General features: G+C 43.1%; 1 protein-coding gene across 1 annotated transcript in view; it reads left to right on the top strand.

Moving 5' to 3' along the window:
- Lonp2 (lon peptidase 2, peroxisomal) overlaps nt 1-15,983 on the top strand; it is a 101,062-nt gene extending 85,079 nt beyond the window's left edge. Inside the window, exons 12-15 of the mRNA XM_008822626.3 lie at nt 756-898; nt 11,536-11,743; nt 12,769-12,959; nt 15,569-15,983. Coding sequence (XP_008820848.1) covers nt 756-898; nt 11,536-11,743; nt 12,769-12,959; nt 15,569-15,790 — 764 coding nt within the window. The 3' untranslated portion in view covers nt 15,791-15,983. The remainder of the gene's footprint in view (nt 1-755; nt 899-11,535; nt 11,744-12,768; nt 12,960-15,568) is intronic.
- Nucleotides 15,984-22,519: the final 6,536 nt, after the last annotated feature.

Below are 22,519 nucleotides of genomic sequence, written 5' to 3'. Positions count from 1 at the left end.
CAATGCCTGTGGAGGCCAGAAGAGGGCGTTGGATCCCCTGGAGCTGGAGTTACAGACATTTGTTAGTCACCATGTGGGTGCTGGGAGTCAAACCCAGGTCCTCTGCAAGAGCAGTCAGTGCTCTTAACTGTTGAGCCATCTCTCCAGCTCCTAGTCTGACTTTTTTATAATTTATTTATTTACTTATTTTACTTTTAATTTTTGAGACAGTCACTAAGTTGCCAGGCTGCCCTTGAAACTTGGTTTATAGAGCAGGCAGGCCTTGAACTTCTGAACCTCCTGAGTCCATGTGCTGGGATATAGGCCATCATCATGGCTTTAGCCATTATTGTTTTGAGGGATGTTTGTTGGTTTGTTTGTGTATAGACAGGGTCTCACACTGTAGCCCAGGCTGACCTTGAACTTGCAGCAGTCCTCCTTTCCCAGCTTCCCAAGTGCTGGAAGGTTTGAACCACTACACCCACCCACAGATTCTTGATGAAAGAATTTTTTTGTTAAAGACAGTCATGGTTGATTCCTTGGACAGTAAAGAAGTAAAGGTAAATGAACAGTGCAGTTGCAAATACCTGCCTCAAGGGCTCTTGAAAGACTGATTTATCCACCTGCATACTGCAGATAAGGTGAATATTTGTACCTATGTAAATGTATTAAAGGAAATGTGCTGTTGAAAGCCTCTGCTTCTCATGGCTGTTTACTAATAATGAGTTACCATACTAGCAAGTCTCTTAGGACTTCTAAATAAATGTTTCTCTTAGGTTGCAGAGAACATGTCTTAGAAGATGCAAAACCTGAATCCATCAGTGATACTGCCGACTTGGCCCTGCCACCCGAGATGCCAATCCTGATCGATTTCCATGCTCTGAAAGACATCCTGGGTCCCCCGCTGTATGAGATGGAGGTGATCATTCTCATTTCTGTGTATAGTGGTGGGTGCTTGATAGATCATGGAAGTAGTGAAGTAGAGTTGGGGGTTTTCTGAAGCTGAAGTTTTGTTTTAAAATAGGCGATTTTTCTGTGTGCTATTGTGTTTAAGTACTTCCTGTGATAACATGGCCCTGAAAGGGAGCCGGAAACCCTAGTCATGTCCTCTTCTAGGCAGCTGTCCGTCATCCAGCTCCATTTTATGAATAGTGTCTCTGGTTTCCTTTGACTTGCCTCCTTTGAAGAAGTCCATCTTCTGGTTGTACATGCTGTAATTGAGGATCTCTTTGTGCTACCAAGAGCTTGGAGAAGGAAGTAGGGAATCAACCTGATCCCAGCTGTCTGAAAACGGGAACCTACCTAGCTTTAGCTTCGGACCGATGTTAATGTGAACCCAGATGGCATCTTTCAGGAACCTACTGTTGCCTTGGCAATAGTTCCTTAGGGTTAAACCCATGTGCTAGTCTAGTCCTATTTCCTCCTTTTTCTGCTTTCTCCTTTCTTACCTCACAAAAGGCCTAAGACCCAGGTCCATGTTGAGGCAGCAGATGGAGGTAGGTCATAGAATGTGACTGTTGAAGCTGGGTGTGGTGGCGCACGCCTTTAGTCCCAGCACTTGGATGCAGAGGCAGGTGGATGTCTGTGAGTTCGAGGCCAGCCTGGTCTACATAGTGAGTTCTGGGCCAGCTAGGGCTACAGGGAGACCCCGTCCCATTAAGACAAAAAAAAGAATGTGGTTGTTGAGCGCATTGGAACAGTGTACTTTGACCCACCGGTTCCTAGAAGAGTTAGCTCTGCTTTGACCTTTTTTGTCAGTATAAGAGGACAAAGATTCCTAGAAACTGAATCTGTTAAATCGTGCATAATGCAGGGCTGGAGAGATGGCTCAGTGGTTAGGAACACTGGTTGTTCTTGCAGAAGACCCGGGTTGGAATCCCAGCACCCACATGGCAGCTAACAACTGTCTGTAACTCCACTTCCAGGGGATCTTATGGCCTCTTCTGTCCTCTACAGGTACTGCCCAACACGGGTGCACTTACCTACATGCAGGCAAGACACTCACACACATAAAATAAAAATAATAAATAAAATATTTTTTTTACAAAAAACATGCATAATGCAGTCTCTCCACCAAGCATTTGAAATCATTACCAGTGGCAACGGTTTTCTCCAAGGTCTTACAACTAAGGGGATTATATTGTTCATGTATTTAAATTTTGAACTGGCCACTGAAGCCAGGAAGCCTCCCCACAAGGCTGGCTACTAGTTACAAGAATAGCACCTGTTCACCCTTGCTGGTAAATCTGGGCTTGAACCATACAATCAGAGGCATTATTTTTGTTTGAATTCTTAAGACACCATAGATTTAAATGTTGAAGTGTTAAAGAAACTGAGCAAAACTTTGGTTGAAAAAAGGAACAAACTCTGCCTCCTACTGATAGCATCAGTTATGTTGTGAGTGAAGACCTAGAGAAGTTCTGACTCTTGCATGTCCCTTTCCAGAAAAAGCACATTCCAACAGTTCTTTGAGAATTTAAACTGTATTTAAACAAAAGATGGACACTTGTCTCTGCTGTGTAAACCCTTTCTCTCAAGTGTCTCAGCCGACATTAGGGTTGGAAGCATTGCTGACATTCTAAAGCTCTGGCAGAGAAACAGCGCAAAGAATAGAAATGAGAAACTGTAAACATGGTTTAACAGAACTCTTCGATATCATTCGATTTACTTGAAGCATCTTAGCCCTTACTTGTGAATACTTCTCACCGTGAATCGAAAGGATTCTGCAGCAGGGCTTTCTGTCTCTGCCTATAGTGGTCTGATCACAACAGCCCCAAAGTTCTTCACTATGACATGCCTCAACTTCTAAGTCTATAAACTTCAGATTTGTGGAACATTGGGGGCAGAATGTCGGCCTTACATACTACAGACACGTGACCCACCCTGAACTGTCCTCCCAGCATACCACAGACACGTGACCCACCCTGAACTGCCCTCCCAGTCCTTTTGCTTTTCATTTTGGACAGTGTCTCACTAAATGGCCCCGGCTGGCCTTAAACTTGTGATCCGCTTACCTCAGCCTCCCAAGTAGCTAGGATTACAGGTCAGTAAAACTATGCCTAGCTTGGGATTTTTCCTTATTCTCCATAAGGGTCAGTACCTGTCTTCCCTTTTACACACACAGAAAAATCTTCAAGCATTCAAGTAGGCTGGACATAGTAGCACTCAGGAGATTGAGGCAGGAATGTTTTTAGGTCAGGTTCAGCTTGAGCTTATAGAAAGGGGGGTAAGGAAAATAGAGTTTAAATGGCTTATGTAAATTCATATTAGAATCAAATTCAGATTCACATAGATGGCTCCAAACTGTCTTCTTCCTAGTCTTCTACAGTAGCCTATCAGACCAAGATAATTCTTGCCAAAGGACAGTGATAATATATATATGGCAGGTTAAAACTCATCTGTTTTCCATTAAATTTTCATCCATGGTGTATTCCTCTTGCCTGTAGCACTTAATCTTAGAAGGGAGCTCCTGGGGATCTACTTCCTGCCTCTCTCATCTGTGTATCTGTTTGGCATCAGGCCCTGTGAGAAGCCTGCAAATGATGCAGCATTTAGTCCTTCATGAGGGCTCTCCAATAGCAGATAAGGAACCAGGCTGAGAACGTTTAAATAACTTGCCAGAAAACACAACTTTTGTCCTTACTGAGCTCTGATTCCAGGTCTAACTGACTCTGAAGCTGTGCTGTGTTCATTACATTAGAGCAGCAGAGGCACACTGGACCAGACTTTCTGCTCTCACATGGAGTTTGTGATGACTGGAAAGAACAGTCCTGTCTCCTTCTTTGTTTGTGAAAAGCTCTGTGTAGCCCAGGCTGCTTGTAAATTCAGTCCTTCTGCTTCCACTCTGGGAGCTAGTGTCATTGCCTGGTTCTCTGTCCTTGTGTGTACTTTAAAGACTATGGAGCTGGGGGAAGTGGCACATGCCTTTAATCCCAGCACTCTGGAGGCAGAGGCAGGCAGATCTCTGTGAGTTCGAGGCCAGCCTGGTCTACATAGTGAGTTCCAGGCCAGCTGGAGCTACAGGGAGACCCTGTCTCAAAAAGATCAAACAAACAACAACAACAAAAAAAAGAATCTGGATACTAGAATACATGTTGAAGTACTCCCAAGATGTTGTAAGGTACTTTTTATTATTTAGATGCATGCATGTTCCATGAAAAGTTTTGGGCCTATAATTTCTTGTAGAAAGCCTTTCATTCATTCAGTAAATAAACAATAAGGACCTTACAGGACTTCTGACAATACAGTAGTAGTAGTAGTAAACAGGCAAAGTATGAAATAAACAGGGAGACAGTTATAAATTGGGATTAGTGCTATAAAGAAAAGAAACAGGGTAACACTAAGACAGGGAGGAACTGGCTGCTCCAGATGGGAGATGATGCCTCAAGGTAGACCTGACAGAGGTGGAAGTAGCTGATGGACTACACGGAGAAGAAAGGGAACACTTCTCAAAGAAGCCTTACAGGTTTCTGGCTACAGTTACAGGGCATCAGCATGGTAATCCTGTTTACTGGATGGGGAAGATACCAGAAGGAGGACACTGCACAGAAAACAGAGCCCTTTTGAGCATGTTAAGCTTTGAGGTGTCTGTGAGTGTCTGAATGTAGACGTGCAAGTCTGTTGCTCAGGGGAGAGTGCTCATGGAGTTGTCAGAAAGCCAAGGCTATTTACAGCCCCAGAATTACTGAGAGAAAAAAGTATACACAGAGTACAGCACGTGGCCTAGGAGCCAGCCCTGATCTGACAGCTGTGGTTATTTGTGAATCATGTAGAGGGAGGAGGAGTCATCAAAAAGACAAGGGAGAAAAGGGAGACCTAAAATGAACCATGCAGTAGAAGGGGGGGACACCGTCAGATTGAGTTTACTGTCTGGTCAAGAAATCAAAAAAAGATAAGGCCAGAAAAATCCATACTGGCATTACAAGGAGCTCAGGAAACAGAACGAGTATGCAAAGTATGAATGATTGCAAAACAATGCAGCGACTGAGGGGAGGGTGGGTGTCAAAGGGAGTGTGCGTTCAGGTTCAGGGCAGCCATAACTTCCTTCGCTGGGGAGGCAGATCCAGCAGAAGGAACAGGGCTGGAATTGGAAGGAGACAATCAATGCAGCATGAATAAAACTGGGAACTGAGCCAGAACCTGGAGCAAGCATGGAGAACCTAGCCTGTGAGAGGAGAAAGGGCATCTGCTCGTTTTAAATTTTTTTATTACATCTACTTATTTCTTCTGAGGCGAAGGAGTTACATATGGAGGTCAGAGGACAATACACAGGAGTTTTCTCCTTCTACCATTTGAGTCCTGGGGATTTGAACACAAATGGTCAGACATGACAAGTACCTTTACACACTTGAGCCTGCAAGCCCCATATCTACTCTTTGTAGAGTGTTATGAAGAAAAGGGCAAGAATACTGAATTACTGACAAAGCCAGAGAAGATGCCCACAAGGAAGATGTGACAGAGCTCCTGACACTAAAGACAGGGAAGCTACAAGCACAGAACATCCGAGGGAGCCTGGGGTGGGGCAGGGATCTCAGACAGGAAGGACCAGATAGAGTGGCTGGGAGGCCAGGGTTTGCTAAACTGGACTCGAGAATCATGTGTTTGCTGGGGATGATGGCAGGGATTAGGACAGAGAGGACAGAAAGGAGCCTTTGAATGTTGAAAATGGCATTCCCAAACTCCTGGACATGGACATGGTGGCGCACACCTTTAATCCCAGCACTGTGGTGGGGGAGGGGCGCAAAACAGGCAGATCTCTGTGAGTTTGAGGTCAGCCTGATCTCCATAGTGAATCTAGGTCAGCTGAGGCTACAGAGAGACGGGTCTCTGTCTCAAAAAGACCAAAAATTAAATAAATAAAATAAAACAGCATAAAGATTCAAAAAAAGCCAAGAAGAATGAAACCTTATAAATAAGTAATGCTAAGATAAGAGGTCTTGGCTTGGGGCTGGAGAGATGGCTCAGTGGTTAAGAACACTGGCGGTTCTTGTAGAAGACCCAGGTTCGAATCCCAGCATCCACACGGAAGCTAACAACTGTCGGTAACGCCAGTTCCAGGGGATCCGACAGCCTCTTCTGTCCTCCTCAGGCATTGCGCGACATGGGTGCTCTTACCTACATGCAGACAATACATGCATACACATAAAAATATAAAAATAAATAAAATATTTTTTGAAAATTTATAAAAAGATAAGAGGTCTCCCTGTCACATCCCTGTTAAGAAAGAAAGAGGAGAATGCGCACAGACCCTGAGGCAGCCGAGACCTGGGTCATGCAACAGGTGCTGTTACTGGCTTAACTTGGAGCCCTTTGTCCTGGAGGTGGTAGCGGGATGGTTGAGGGAGGTTGGGAAGTGTGCTGTGCAGAGGTGTGGCCTCAGTCTCCATCCCTTGTGTGTGGTGGGAAGCAAGATGCTGGGTTTTCCTCCTTATGGAAAGAGGTCACAAAAGGAAATCGGGTGCTCTCCAAGTGACAAAGACCAGGGACAGGATCTGCCATATGATTATCTCTTAACTCCAAGCTTTTGAGCACTTTCTCTACCTCATGTTACAGATTCAGTGTTGGTTTCTGTCCAAAGGTTATTTCCCTTTAAAAACAAAACAATAAGAAAGAGAGTAGACGTGTTTATAAAGTGTCCTGAATAGAACACACCCCAAGATGAACCCGGGAGAGTCTGTCCTCATACTTGCCTTTCAAGCCAACTATGTCAGCTGTTAGAGTTTTGAGATATTATTGAAATAATAGCTAAGTTATTGAAACACCTCAAAGAATCATGGTAGGGAATTAGTTCTCTATCCCTCTCCAGTTAAGCATGCAGACTCTTATTGAATGCTGTGCTGCACAGACAACCTGCTTCAGCACTCCCTCAGCAATCAGCTGTGGAAAGAAAAGACGTCCTTACACACACACACACACACACACACACACACACACACACACACACACAGGAAGGAGCTGGGGTAACTGGTTATGGCAGGAGGGAGTCAGGAAGGACAGGGCCATCATATAAGCAAGGTCAGCAGTAGACCCTCAAACACTCCAAGGGAAACAAACTACCCTTTCCATTTTCGCAGTGCTACTGAAACAAATGTACAACCAGAAAATTTAGATATTCATGAATTCAAGGCTTAGGATCTCAGCACAGAGAATTTGTCAGTAGGCTGGAGAGATGGATCAGCAGTTAAGAGCATTGACTGGTCTTGCAGAGAACCAGGGTTCAAATCCCAGCACCCACATCGCAGCTAACAATCATCCATAACTCTAATTCCGGGGGATCCAACACCCTCTTCTGACCTCCATGGACATTGCATGACATGGGTGCACTTACATACATACAGGCAATATATACACATAAAATTAATAAAACTTTTTTTTTAATTTAAGAAGCCAGGTGTGGTGGTGCACGTCTTTAGTCCCAGCACTTCAGAGGCAGAGGCAGGTGGATCTCTGTGAGTTCTAGGCCAGTTGGGTCTACATAGGGAATTCCAAGCCAGTTGGGACTACAGGGAGACTGTTTCAAAAAGACAAAAAGTAAGTCGCCAGCTGGAGAGCATCTGCCATAGTAGTCCTGACAGCAGCTCAAGTGCCACATGAGCTATAAGAGAAACAGTCGATGGTGCTCACATCACTGCAGAACAAAGCTGTTTGACAAGTTACGCTGTGCATTCAGCGTGCCCAGTACCGTTAGTACCTAGAAAGAAGGCCAGAAAATTTTCCTCTCACAGGTCACCAACCCTTCTGTTCTGAGACTTCCTGCCCAGCAAACATCATTCATGTTTAAGAACTCACTCAGCCTCTTCTATGACACTATCCAGTCTCCATAGACAGGCACATTGCCTCTCTAGGATAGATGTCTTTGGTGGCTTGCCATGCTATAGTACAAATCTTCATTTTTACATGATCTGTCCTGGGTTATACTTATGTTTCTGTCCCAATAATGTGTGCTGGAAACTAGCTCAAGATACCCAGGCTTCCTGGGAAAGGACTGTGGAGTGAATGTCAGATCTTGGTATCATTGAAGGGTCTCTGAGTTTTGTTCTAGACTGATAGGTCACAAAGAGTTTTGCATAAGAGAAAAAGCAGTATAAAGTTGGCCATGATTAGATACTCAGATGCTCTTTAAGCACCAATGTCATTGAAGTATTAACAAGACAACCACTAAAGCAGCTCAGCAAGTAAAGGCACTTGCCAGTAAGCCACATGATGGAAGAAGGGACTCCACAAAGTTGTCCTGTGAGCGCACATACACAAAATGTTTTTAAAAAGACCAAAAAAAGGCAACAAAAGACCCAATCTATTGTTTGTCTTTAAAAAAAATTTTTTTGGTCTTTTTTGTTGTTGTTGTTTTTTGAGACAGGGTCTCCCAGAAGCCCCAGCTGGCCTGGAACAAACTATGTAGACCAGGCTGGCCTCAAACTCACAGATCCACCTGCCTCTACCTAGGATTAAAGGCATGCACCACCACGCCCAGCATTTTTCTTTAAATTTTAGAATTTTCCCTCAGTCTGCACATTTACTTTATTGTCAGTGTGACTGAGAAAATAACAAATCAGCTTGAGAACTGGGGCAATACCTCAGGCATAGAGTGTTTGCCTGACACGCACAAGGCCCTAGATCCCATCCCCAGTAGAAAGAGGGAGGGGGAGCAGGAGGAGGGAGGAAAAAGCAGGGGAAGGGGTGGATTGGGAAGAGAAGAAAAGGGGGGACGGGGGAGAAAGGGAAAGCAAACTTGAAATACGTTTATTCCGTTTTGACATAGAAAAAGATTCCTAAAACATTTGTTTTGTTTGTTTATCGTGTTGGCATGTATGTGCCACAGCACACATGTGGAGGTTAGAGGACAACTTTCAGGAGTCTGTTCTCTCCTGCCATAGAGGTTCCAGGTGTCACACTCAAATCATCAGGTTTGGCAGCAAAGCACCTTTACGAGCTGAGCTGTTTTGTTAGCCCTAGAAAAACAGTCTAAACCTCAAGCTTCCGTCTGTCCTGGTTGATAGACCTGATTCCACAAACCAGCAGTAGGAATAGGAAGTTGACAGGAAGACGATGGTGGGTAAACAGAGTTTTGAAATTATTCTGGGTCACTTTTTAGGGAATGCTGGAAAACACAACTTGCTCTGTAAATGGACCAAGATCTTAAGCTTGCATTCAAGAGAATATATGTTTGGACTCCACCAGATCTGAGGGAATGGTCCATGGAGCCAGTGGCTTGATTGTCTACTTTCATGTGTAAACATATAACTGCAAAGAACAGGATCCCAAATCAAAAAATGAGAGGTTCTTCACTTGGATAACTATGATAAACCTTAACCACAGAGATCCTGAGTTTATTATTCATTTCTTCTGCCAGTGTAAAGTCTCAGCTTCAGTATCCAAACACCCACTGTGATGCTTTTGATTTGATCATATCTGCTTATCCATACCACCACCCTTCCAGTTAACAGTCTCCCAGTCTCCTGCCCAGAGTACCAAGACTCCAAGACTTTCCATATTGTGTTGGAAACTGCACGTGCGTGCATGTGTGTGTGTGTGTGTATGTGTATGAGACAGACTGCAGTTTCGTACATGCCATAGCATGCGTGTGGAGGTCAGGGTCAGAGGAAAGATTTTGGGAGTTGATTCTTACCTTTCCACCTTGTTTTGGAGGCACGGTCTTGTTTTTTTGCTGGGATTTCATGTGGCAGGCTAGCTGGCCTGCAAGCTTCTAAGCACTCCTCTACCTCTGTCACTCCCATTTTGCTGGGATTGCAAGTGCACACTGCCACACCTGAGAGCTTTTCTATGTGGGTTTGGGATTGAACTCAGGTCATCAAGTTTGCAGAGCAAGCTCTTTTACCCACTGAGCCATCTCCCTAGCCCTTGTCCTGGTTTCTTGAAGCAGCATTGTTAATAATTTTGATGACAGATATAAGAAGTGGTTGTTTTTGTTACAGCTAACAAACTTGTACCAAATGGCTGTGTACTAAACATGACGTAGTACATTACAGGCTGTTATTTAGAATTACTTCACTCAGCCATGCAGTAAACAGAGTTCTTGGCAAATTCCCACCCAACTTAGATATGTCGTTCAGATGTAAGAGAACTGATCCTGTATCAATTAAAAAAACAACTTGTGAACAGTTTTATAGTTATTTATGTGTTACTTACATAGTACTGGTCTGCATACTGATCTTTTCCACCTTTCTCAATAAATACGGAACAGGTCAATTACCAAAGCTAGAGGGGAGTGGGATACTGGTATTTGATGTGAGCTCAGCTAGTGTTGAAGGTTGGTCAACTCTCTAAATCTACCTATGAAATTAATTAGAATTAAAATATTTTTTTTCTTGGTCTTTTTGAGACAGGGTCTCCCTGTAGCCCCAGCTGTCCTGGAACTCACTATGTAGACCAAGCTGGACTTGAACTCACAGAGATCTATCTGCCTCTGCCTCCCACGTGATGGGATTAAAGGCATGTGCCACCACGCCTGGCTTAAAGCAAGCTTTTAAAATAGGCTGAGTCCCCAGTGGCTTCACTGATGTCATTTAAGATTTTAGAGTAGCCAGGCATGGTGGTGCATGCCTTTAATCCCAGCACTCCGGAGGCAGAGGCAGGGGGATCTGTGAGTTCCAGGCCAGCCGGGCTATAGGGAAACCCTGTCTGAGAAAGGAAAGAGAGCAGGGGGGTGGGGGGGGTTGATTTTAGAGTAAATTTGAAGACTTTCAGAGTACTAGCCGATTAGAAAAGGAACAGACATGAGCAGTCTAGTCCTCTACCCAGAATACAGGCAGCCTCTGCTGTTCCTTAGTGACACAGGTATCTGTCAAGCAGAAAAGTCTCCTGTCAGATTAGTGCTTGGTGATGTACTATACTGTACTTGCTGCCTCTGACAGATGGCTTCCATAGAACAGGCAATTTGGAGGTTTGGGGCTTCAGTAAATATTAGCATTGCTGTTTCTTAGCTGTTACTTTATGTTTTCATAACTTGGATGTGTTAGCCTGTCTCTATCACCTAGAGTCCTAATCCCAGATAAGTGGCTTGTTCAGTTTAAAATGGCAGCCAGGCAGCACCAGTCTCCAGTTCTCCAGGGAAAGTCCAGGAGGTCACTAAGGAGTGTGTTATAGTATTCCTGCAGTAGTGACAAAAAGACATGTTAGCGCTAACACGTCCTAGATGAGTGTTAGTAAGAAAGAGGTCAAACAAACCGTAACAGCCTGAAAGTATTAGGTTCTGGAGTGTGTATAGATAGGAAGTCTAATAAAGACATAGATAAAACTACTGGTTTTCTTAAACAACAGGGCATATATAACTGGATCTAGCTCTTGACAAATCAGTTATTCACCCATATTTTAAGGTTAAATTGTTTCTAATAAATGCCAAATAAGAAATTTAAGTATCTCTTCTGGCAGAAAGCCAAACAGTGAGAAGTGTGGCTCAGAACATTAGGTAAGTTCTCAGAGGCGTACAGCCTGTCTTCTTTGGAAAAAGCAGACTCTTAGAAGATAGTATGATTAAATTACTTTGAAAATGGTTTTGTCATCTTAGCTTAAGTAATCATTTTTCTTCTTTCTTTCAAGGTATCTGAGCGTTTGAATCAACCAGGAGTGGCAATAGGTTTAGCATGGACTCCCTTGGGTGGCAAAATTATGTTTGTAGAGGCAAGTCGAATGGATGGTGAAGGCCAGTTAACACTGACTGGCCAGCTGGGAGACATCATGAAGGAGTCTGCCCATCTCGCCATTAGCTGGCTCCGCAGCAATGCCAAGAAATACCACCTGACTAACGGTACAGACCCAGCCAGTGTGAGGGCGGGCCCTAGGATCATGATCCAGGAAGCATCTTACAACATGTGACAAAGGGGACACCACTCAAGAAAGCTGAGGCCTTTGATTTTGAACCCTTGTGGAGACCCTAGTGTCCATTTTGGGGGTATTTTGAACCCCTGTGGAGATCCTAGCATCCATTTTGGGGGTATTTTGAACCCCTGTGGAGACCCTAGTGTCCATTTTGGGGGTATTTTGAACCCATGTGGAGACCCTAGTATCCATTTTGGGGGTATTTTGAACCCCTGTGGAGATCCTAGCATCCATTTTGGGGGTATTTTGAACCCCTGTGGAGATCCTAGCATCCATTTTGGGGGTATTTTGAACCCCTGTGGAGATCCTAGCATCCATTTTGGGGGTATTTTGAACCCCTGTGGAGATCCTAGCATCCATTTTGGGGGTATTTTGAACCCCTGTGGAGACCCTAGTGTCCATTTTGGGGGTATTTTGAACCCCTGTGGAGACCCTAGTGTCCATTTTGGGGGTATTTTGAACCCCTGTGGAGACCCTAGTGTCCATTTTGGGGGTATTTTGAACCCCTGTGGAGACCCTAGCGTCCATTTTGGGGGTATTTTGAACCCCTGTGGAGACCCTAGCGTCCATTTTGGGGGTATTTTGAACCCCTGTGGAGATGTCCATTTTGGGGGTATTTTGAACCCCTGTGGAGACCCTAGCGTCCATTTTGGGGGTATTTTGAACCCCTGTGGAGACCCTAGTGTCCATTTTGGGGGTATTTTGAACCCCTGTGGAGACCCTAGTGTCCATTTTGGGGGTATCTGGCTTAGTGCCCAAGCTAGAAACTAAAGTAAAAGATTTATTTTAAGTCATACTTAGAACAGAATGAATCTTTTCTTCCAGATCTGTCTAATTGTACCAGTCATTAATATTTTTGAAGGATCCATTTACACAAAACATTTATGTTTGATTTTATTCAGAGAAAAAGAAAATGGGTTTAATTTTCTGCATTAAAATCTCTTCTTTTTAAAGCTTTTGGAAGTTTTGATCTTCTTGACAACACAGACATCCATCTGCATTTCCCAGCTGGAGCTGTCACAAAAGATGGACCATCTGCTGGTGTTACTATAGTAACCTGTCTTGCCTCACTTTTTAGTGGGCGGCTGGTACGTTCAGATGTAGCCATGACTGGAGAAATTACACTGAGAGGTCTTGTTCTTCCAGTAAGTATAGAAAAACCTATTTATGTGGTTTTAATTTTATTTTAATTAGTATTTTTAAATTTACATTAGTTCAAGCCCAGCCTACACTATGGTCTACATAGTGAGTTCCAGGACAGCTGGGGCTACAGGGAGACCCTGTCTCAAAAAGACCAAGGGGGAAAAAAAAAAAAGATTTAAGAGAAAACATACATCAGTATAGTCATCAGAAATAGCAGTAGCATGTCACAAAATAATAGGACTTTTTTTTTTTTTTTTTGGTCTTTTTGAGACAGGGTCTCCCTCAGACTCACTTTTAAGCTGAGTTCACGCCCTTTGAAGTTCCTTTGTGACATCCTGTCTTATAGAAATCTTAGATTACTGTAGTTGGTAAGACTTAAGCTAATGTTCTTTATTCTACAAAAGCTCTTCTCTGAATTAATCAGAGTATACCACAGAACTCCAGTTAAGATCGGTAAAGGACCGAGGCACACCTAAAACCCAAGCTCCTCAAGAGGCTGAGGCAGGAATACTGCAAGTTGAAATCAGCTTGGGCAGCTTGGTGAGATTACGTCTCAACGTGAAAAGGGCTGGAGATGGAGCTTAGTGGTAGAGGACTTGCTTAGCCTGCATGCGAGACCCGGCTCATTGCTACTGAAAAAGGAAAACTGAAAGTATTCTTCCCCAGTTTTTTCATCCAGCCATACAAGAGCCATGAAGGAGGGTGGTGGCATCTAAAAGAAAGACTTGTCAAGGCTGAAGAGAACAGGTCATTCACAGAGGACAGAGAAAGCTTTTGGACTGAGTATGGTTTAGAATTAAAGACCTAGTCAGGAAAAAAAATATAAAAATGAGTCTGACACATCCAACATTTTAATAGGAATTATAACAGGAAAATGGAATAGAACAAACAGTCAAAGAAATAGAAAATTTCCTAGACTTGAAGGGACCAACCAGGAAAGACATCATCCTCTGGGTTTCTCAGATCACCGGGTGACAATGGTGTGTACTGCCCCTGCAACTCTGAATGAAAAGCATATTATGTACAGTACCTTGCCATCAATCGAGTGTAAAATACATATTTCTTACACAGAAGGAAACAAGTGTCTCAAGCTTCTAAGGTGCTCTGGAAGAGGGCGGCATGGGCTTAGATGGCAGCTGCGCAGGCCCAGAGCACAGCCAGTTGGGCTGCAGTAGCAGCTAGAGGGCGCTGCGAGCCTAGGCAGCCTTGACTGTGGCTCAGGGTCTCTCACTGAAGGTGACCAGCTACCAGCAGGCCATAGTCACCTAAGTGACTGAGCAGAAGGCCCAAGTCCCCACCTTAGGGGTTTTCCCACAGGCTGTGTGGGTGACCTCAAACACACCTCACTACCTCTAGGACAAGTGATCTGAGACCAGTCCAGACAGCTTTCTTTTTATGACTCGGCCTCAGAGGTCACATATCACTTCCAACATACCCTGCTTCTTACAATCGAGTCACAGGGCCAGCCCCACATTCACAGGGAAGAGAATTAGACTCCACCTTCTGTGAAGGAACCAGTGTAGGCATATTTAAAAACACACACACACAAAGAGACTAGTTTGGGGTCTTCTCTTTTTTTAGTGGCACAAAGGTCTTTGGTTACAAAGGAAATAATCCTGGAACACAACTAAGCTTTCTCTGTAGGCGTTTTGTTCTTTTTATATTTTATGACTGATGAAACAAAAATTGTACATATTAGTGGGATAACACCTAATGTTTGATACACGTACGCATTGTACAATATTTAAATCAGGTACAACATACCTAACTGCTTCATGTCATTCCTTTTTTTCTTTTAATATGTATGAGTGGTTTTCCCTACATGTTAAGTGTACCTGTGCATGCAATTTCCATGGAGGTGAGAAAAGGGAATTGGAACTGGAACTGGAGTTACAAATGGTTGCTAGCCCCCACATGGGTGCTAGGAACCAAACCCAGGTCCTCTGCAGGAGCAGCCAGTGCTCTTAACTGCTGAGCTGTCTCTCTAGCCCCTATTTGTCATTTATGGTAAAAACTTCCAGAATTCTTTCTAGATAGGACATACTAGTGGGACATAATGCTCTTTCAGAATCAATTTTAAGTTTTTGATTAGAAGTATTCAAGTCCATAAAAAACTCAGATTTTTGCCAGGCTTGGTGGTGCATGCCTTTAATCCCAGCACTTGGGAGGCAGAGGCAGGTAGATCTCTGTGAGTTCCAGGACAGCCTGGAGTACCAGGCCACCTGAGGCTGCAGGGAGACCCTGTTTTCAGATTTTCTCATTAAAAGAATTTAGTATAGGAGTAACAAACATTTTTCAGAATAGTTTACTGTTTATTAACCCTTTTACTGTAAGAGAACAGAAGATGGATTGAATGCCTTAGTGATGGTTAAACCAGGCATGGTGGCACACTCCTTGAATCCCAGCACTCAGGAGGCAGAGGCAGGCAGATCTCTCGAGTTCGAGACCAGCCTGGTCTACATAGCGAGTTCCAGGACAGCCGGGGCTACAGGGAGACCCTGTCTCCAAAACAAACCCCCCCCCAAAAAAAAAAAAAAATGAAGTTTGAAGATCAGGAAGAAAGGTAGTTGTGAGCACAACCATGACCCTTGAATGCTCTTTTGCCTCACAGGTGGGTGGAATTAAAGACAAAGTGCTGGCAGCACACCGAGCAGGACTGAAGCAAGTCATAATTCCACAGAGGAATGAAAAAGACCTTGAAGAAATCCCAAGCAACGTCCGACAGGATCTGAATTTTGTCCCCGCAAGCTGCCTGGACGAAGTTCTGAATGCAGCTTTTGATGGTGGCTTTGCTGCCAAGGCCAGGCCTGGCCTCATCGATAGCAAACTGTAGGCCCAGATCTTAGAACTGAATTATGAAGTGCCAGAAGGTACTGGTAAGGCTGGCTGTAGTCACCAGTAAGAGTAAGCAGAATATTCCTAATTTGTGGACATAATCACAGTAGTATTGAGCTTCATTCAAGTAACCATTGTTTATTACAGAAATGTTGATTGAATAAATTAATAAAAAACAATTCTTGCGTTGAGTGGGATTGGTGTCCCTGGAGAGATACAGTACAGAGGTCCTCTGTGGTCCCAGAACACAGAACTTAAGAGAAATATAAATTCTCAGGTCCACTGCAGACCTGAATCAAACTCAGAGGGATCGAATAGAAATCTCAGAAGCCCCTCAGGTAACTCTGAAGCATGGAAGAACTGTTGGTGTATACTCTGACCTCAAGAGACCCACCTGTAGACTGTGGGATCCTGGGACCAATTACTTAGAAGGGAAACTAGACAGTCAAAAATGTAGCCAACTGTCCCTGTGTTTAACGACCCTATGCATGACAATACGGGTCTTATGTCCAGGGAAGCAGCACCAGGAGCAGCTTGCTTTGTAAGGGATGGTGTCAGCAGTCATGGAAGCAGTACACTGGCACACAGCAGTTAAAAGCGCTTGCTGCTCTTATACAGGACCCAAGTGGAGGCTCATAACTGCCCATAACTCCATTTCTAGGGGATCCAATGCCCTCTTCTGGCCTCTATGGGTACACATAAAATAATTTTTATTTGAAGATATTTTATGTGTATTGTTTTGTCTGCCATGCATGTAAATGTACCATATGCACACAGTGCCCACAGGGGCCAGAAGAGGGCATCGGATCTCTGGGAATTATAGATTGTTGTTAGCCACCATGTGGGTGCTGGGAACTGAACCCAGGTCCTCAACAGCAGCCAGTGCTCTTAACCACTGAGCCATCAGGGACATTAGTAACGTTCACTGAGTGTTGCCACTGTCCACAATAATTGTTTTCATTACAAACTGAGAACAGAATGAATTCTCATTCCCCACCCCAAGAACTGATAAGCACTTTCACCTGTCATATTCTAAGTGCTCTGCACAGTGGCATCATAAATGTTTTTTGTCTGAAAAAATCCACTGTATACATTATGATGTATTTTGCTTATCCATTCACCTGCTTTGTGAATGTTGCTTTGAAGAAGGAATAAATCCATTTTCCAGTTATTTGGGGTCCATACCCAGAGGTGGAACAGCTAAGACAAAGTGCTATGATCTCAATGGCTCCCAAAATGCATCTTCTACACCTCATAAACAGATGTCCTTAAAAGTGGGCTCAAAGTCAGATGTGGTGGCGCACGCCTTTAATCCCAGCACTCAGGAGGCAGAGGCAGGTGGATCTATGTGAATTCAAGGCCAGCCTGGTCCTGTAGTGAGTTCCAGGCCAGCTGGGACTGCAAGGAGACAGTCTCAAAGACAAAAAAAAAGAAAAAAGTGAGCTCAAGAGAACTAGCCAGTTCCTTTTTGTCCATCTGTTCCTCTGCAATGTGAGGTGTTAGCAGTGAGGGACCATCTTCAAGGAAGCAATTGGCTTCTCATCAGTCGATTTAGTGGGACCTTAATCTTAGGCTTGTGCCTCCAGATCTGAGAAATATATTTGTCTTTTATAAACCATCCAGTCTTGAATATTACAGCAGCACAAACTGAGATAATTCTGTATCTAGTTTAACTTTCTGGCCAGATGTACGTGTGTGTGTGTAAAAGACCTAATCCAGGGCCTTGCATTCTTTGTTCTTTTTTTGAGACAGGGTCTCTCTGTAGCCCCTGCTGGCCTGGAACTTGCTAAGTAGACCAGGCTGGCCTTGAACTCACAAAGATCCACCTAACTCTGCCTCCCTAGTGCTGGGATTAAAGGCCTGAGCCACTATGCCCGGAGAGCCTTGCACATTCTAGGCAAGTACTCTTACCACGAAACTTCCCCAGACCAAACTCTTCCATCTTGGCTGTGTGGTCTGACATTGCTACATGCACAGAAGTGGTCATTTTTCCATATCGTCATATCTCATGAGTGACATAGTGCTTTTGATTCACTTGTACCTAATACCCAGTAATGTTGAACATGATTTTTAAAATATTTACCCTAAGATCCCTTGTTTGACAATCGGCTACATATTCTACAGAAAATTCTGATTAACTCAAATTCTAGCTCAGGAGGCCCCGGGGTAAGCCTGTGGTGTGTAACCAGTATTCCACATGCGTTTTATGGATAGGCATCAGGCTGAGTAAAGCTTAAGTATCTTGGTTATCGATTTCAAAATATCTGATTGTTTTACTTGGCTCTGTCCATTTATTATCCCTTCCGGACTTCACCATGAACAACCTGCCTCAGAGCCTGAGATCTTAGTCACATGATTAACATGTCAATTTTCAAAATATTTAATATCAACTGGCAAATCTGTGACTGTAGTTAAGGTCCCTGACTGTGAATAACAAACATACATGAACCTTTCTAAGTAGGACAGAGGTCAGTGTATGTGCGGAAACATGCCTTTCCTTTACTTCCTGACAACAATCAAAATTTGCATTCTGGACTAGGAACACAGCTCAGCAGAACGCTTGCTTAGCACTGGAGAGGGCATGGCTTCAGTCTCCAATACCAAAACACGCTTTTGCACTGTGGCCATACCACACAATCTTCCTAACAGTCGGGATACAAAGGATCTTATTTCCTGTGCCAATAGCAACTGACTGATAAATAGCTGCCTGAGCCACAGAACATGGATTTCCTTCTGGGCACTGCAGTTAGTGGTGTCTACCACTGGCTTCCAGGACTAGGTGAACGGACAGTTACTTCTTGTTGTAACAGAACAGCTGAGAAAAAAAAAAAAAAAAACACAGAAGACATTTATTTTGGCTTGTGGCTTCAGAGGTTTCATCCATGGCTGCCCCATCAATGTGGACTTGCATTTCGGCAGAAAATCCTGGTGGAGAGGGAGGGTATGGCAGGGCAAAACACTTTGCCTCCTGGCAGCCGGAAGCACAAGGGCCAGAGGGGAAAATCTGGAGAGGACACAACCCTCCAGGGACTTCCTCCAGCTAGCCCCACCCCTAAGAATTCAGTTGTAAGCTCATCCACTGATGAAGTTACCATGATCCAATGACCTCTCCATACCACCAGCAGAGAACCAGCCTTCCCCTTCTACACAAGAGCCTTCTTGGAGGCAGCTTCATATCAGACCGTGACATCCACTTAAACCAACTGATGTCAGGCAGTCAACAGAAAGGCTGCACTTAAGTATTTTCCTTTATGAAATACTGATGTGAAATAAACCTTACCATTATAGTCTTGACACTGGCATATAAAAATATTTGTTTTCACAATTCTTCCAAATACAAAGTTTAACTAGGATTAGTTTTGTTTAATGAAGAAGTCACATGTTTGAGCTCACATTGCTTTGGTCAAAACAGGAAACTGTACTTAAGCTCCTCTCTCTGTGGAAACTACTCAGCAGCTATTTAAAATGAAAGAGAATCAGGATTAAAGTCACTGTCAACTTGATGACTCATGGTCCAACACTAATCTCATTTCTTTGTTTTACTAGCATTTAGTATGCCTTACAATCAAAATTATGATCTTTAAAAAAAAGAGCTGGGCATGGCGGCACACTGCACACCTTTGATCCCAGCACTCAGGAGGCAGGCCAGTCTCTTGAGTTAAATGCCATAGCAGATTCAAGGCCAAGCTACAGTGAGACCCTGGAGAGAGACAGAAAGAGAAGGAAATATTAAAAGGACCTAAATAATGTTTTAAAAGTTATCAAAAGAATTTCAACTCTAGGAAGTTTGTTGGCAATAAAAAACGAGATACACTTTAGTGCTTGGAATGAAAAGAAAGCTGAATTTTGGGTGATGCCAGTTAGACAAATGTGAATTCCTTTTGGTAAACAATCTAATTAGCTTAACTAACACCAAGTAATTCTTTGTTTTGCATACCCACCATGGGGAATGATCTACAGGCTTCCACAACACTGCAGCCTCACTGTATACGCAGGCAGGCATCTAACTTCTTATGCACTTGAGCTTCACCTTCCTACTGCAGCGCCCAAGGGCCAGGATTACAGGAACGTTGCACACCATGTTAGCGGATCAGTACCATTCTTGCTAATATAAAGCAATGGTGACAATAATGGCATGTGTTCATCTACTGCAGCAGTTACAGACTAAACCCAGGTATGTTTAGTTTGGTCCAATAATTTTTATTTTTAAATTTGGATTACTTACCAGTTTTTCATCTTTGGAATCTGGATGAATAAAATTCTATTACTAGAATCATTGCAGATGTTCCTGAATTTAAAGAGCTCTTGAATTCTTTGGAAGAAAGGAGATGCACGCTATTTTTCTGAACTAAGCTAAGCTCACACTCGTGAAAGTTTACATAAATGTGAACCTTCAAGTCATACACATAGTGAAGAAAAAAAAGGCAGAAGGAAAACCTTTCCCCCAATGATCAATACCATCTAACCTGGCCAGGACTCAATTCAGTATGATTAAACTTAAGTTTAAAAGTAAAAAAGGGGGGTGTGGTGGTGCATGCCTTTAATCCCAGCATTTGGGAGGCAGAGGCAGGTGGGTCTCTGTGAGTTCCAGGCCAGCTGGGGCTAGTCTTCCTGTCTCAAAAAAAACAACAACAAAAAAAAAAATTGAAAAGCAGAGCTTGAGGGTACAGCATGAGAGGCCCTAGTTTATTCCTAGCAGTATACAAACAGGAATATTAAAAGCAAAATGAAGTCAGAGTGTCATGTATACCTACCACATAAAATCTCCTGGAAGTCAAAAGGCTCACAGATGTTGACTAAAACTGTTCATTTTAACAAAGCAATGTAAAAACAAGAATTAACCTTTGTATGTCAAATCTAAAAAGAAGAAAGGAATGTGGCTATCTCATCCATCCAGGCCAAGAGTATGAAGAAATTTAATAGCTGACCAATGTTAAAACATAAGCCTTACTGGCTGTCAAACATACACGAAACCTACCTTGACTTGTTTAATTCTAATCTCTGATTTGTAGATTTTAACAAAATCCTTCACACTTCTACTGAAACTTTTTCAGAAAGCAATAAAAATATCAAGACTTAAAATATTAGTCCCAAAAAAATATAACCAGGATTCACAGGCTACTATAAATAGCAAAAAAGAAAAATGACTTCAAGTATCAACAAAATATTAGCTAAAATTATAGTGAGTGATCAAGTTAACAAAAATATTTTTTGCTAGGAATTAACAGCTCAGTGATTTTTTTTGCTAGGAATTAACAGCTCAGTGGTAAGAGTGTTTTCCTAGCATGCATGAGACTCTGGGTCAATCCCATGAAAAGAGAGAGGAAGAACTCAAGGGTTTTGTTTTTCTTTTTGTTTTCTATTTTTGAGACTGGGTCTTGCTGTGTAGATCAAGCAACTTCAAACTCTTGATTTTCCTGCTTCAGCCTCCTAAGTGCTGAGATCATGGGAGCCAGCCTTCCCAAGACTGTCAAAATAAAGAATGCTCAGATGATCACGCAGAGTGGTGAGAGTTACATAACTGACCAGTATTTTTCTTAAAAAAAGAAAAAGTACAGGCACACATACATGCACTTAACTAGTAAAATAAAAATGTTCTCTGAATTAATGATGAGTACAAATCTGTACTAGGTGTGCCACTTTGTGATTTCAAAGTCCAAGCAAAATACAGTAAAACCACAAAATGACATCCTCCCAGAGACAACTGAATAGTTGCTTTTCAGTGAGGAGTGGTAGCCCAGGTCTACAGTTACAGCACCTGGCAGTCGTGATGGGATGGAGAATTCAAGGTCACCCTGGACTAACAGCATTTTGTCTCAAAAAAAAAAAAACCCACAGATTAACCTAGTTGTAAATCCGTTATTGAACTGTTCCTGCCCCAAATATAGCTATGTAAGCAAATGTCAACCAGTTCTACATAAATGCTTACCTGTCCTGAAAATGGCTAACAAAATCAGGCTCTGCGATCCAGAATTGGTAGCAAGACAAGGAAGAAGTCCAAATTAATTCTCACTGACTTTCTAAGCTTGGGCTACCCACTAGGAAAACATAAAAATACCTCTCTGCCCTGTGCCTTAGTTATTAACTATGAACAGTCAACCACATGACACCAAAGGCAAAACAGAGTGTCTAATACTGGTTAGATGCTTCTTAGGTACAAAGCACTATCAGGTATTTTTCTTAACACTTCACCCTACCTACCATATTCAACTCCAACACCTTGGCAAACTGGGCCCCAAGCTCCTAAGTTGAGTAGCACTAATACTAGTATCTAGGAATTTGGAAGTCAAGCTGCAGTCACAACTCTTAACCACTAAGAGCTATGAAACGACAAAAGAACATTTTTTTTAAGGAGAAGAAAGTCATCGGCATTTTTAATAGTCATGGTCCTGGGAGCACACCCAGCCTTTTGTTATGCTTTAGAATGAAAGTAACACACTTCAAAATGACAGCATACAACTTTCTGCTATAAAATACAGACTGAGGGCCAGGTGTGGTGGCTCACACCTTTAATCTCAGCATTTAGAAGGCAGAGGCAAGTAAATCTGAGTTCAAGGCCAGCCTGCTCTACATATAGAGTTTCAGGCCAGCTAAGGATACAAATGAGACCCTGTCTCAAAAATTAATAAGAGGGACGGGGCTGTAACTAAGCAGGAGAGCTGTTGCTAGAGAGAAGAGGAATGCCTAGGACTCCTCGAAGGACCAAGTGTCAACGGTCACACCCTCA

The sequence above is a fragment of the Nannospalax galili genome, unplaced genomic scaffold (genome assembly GCF_000622305.1).
Source record: "Nannospalax galili isolate Female #2095 unplaced genomic scaffold, S.galili_v1.0 scaffold108, whole genome shotgun sequence".
Taxonomy (NCBI): Eukaryota; Metazoa; Chordata; class Mammalia; order Rodentia; family Spalacidae; genus Nannospalax; species Nannospalax galili.
This window is presented reverse-complemented; position numbering and strand designations above follow the sequence as displayed.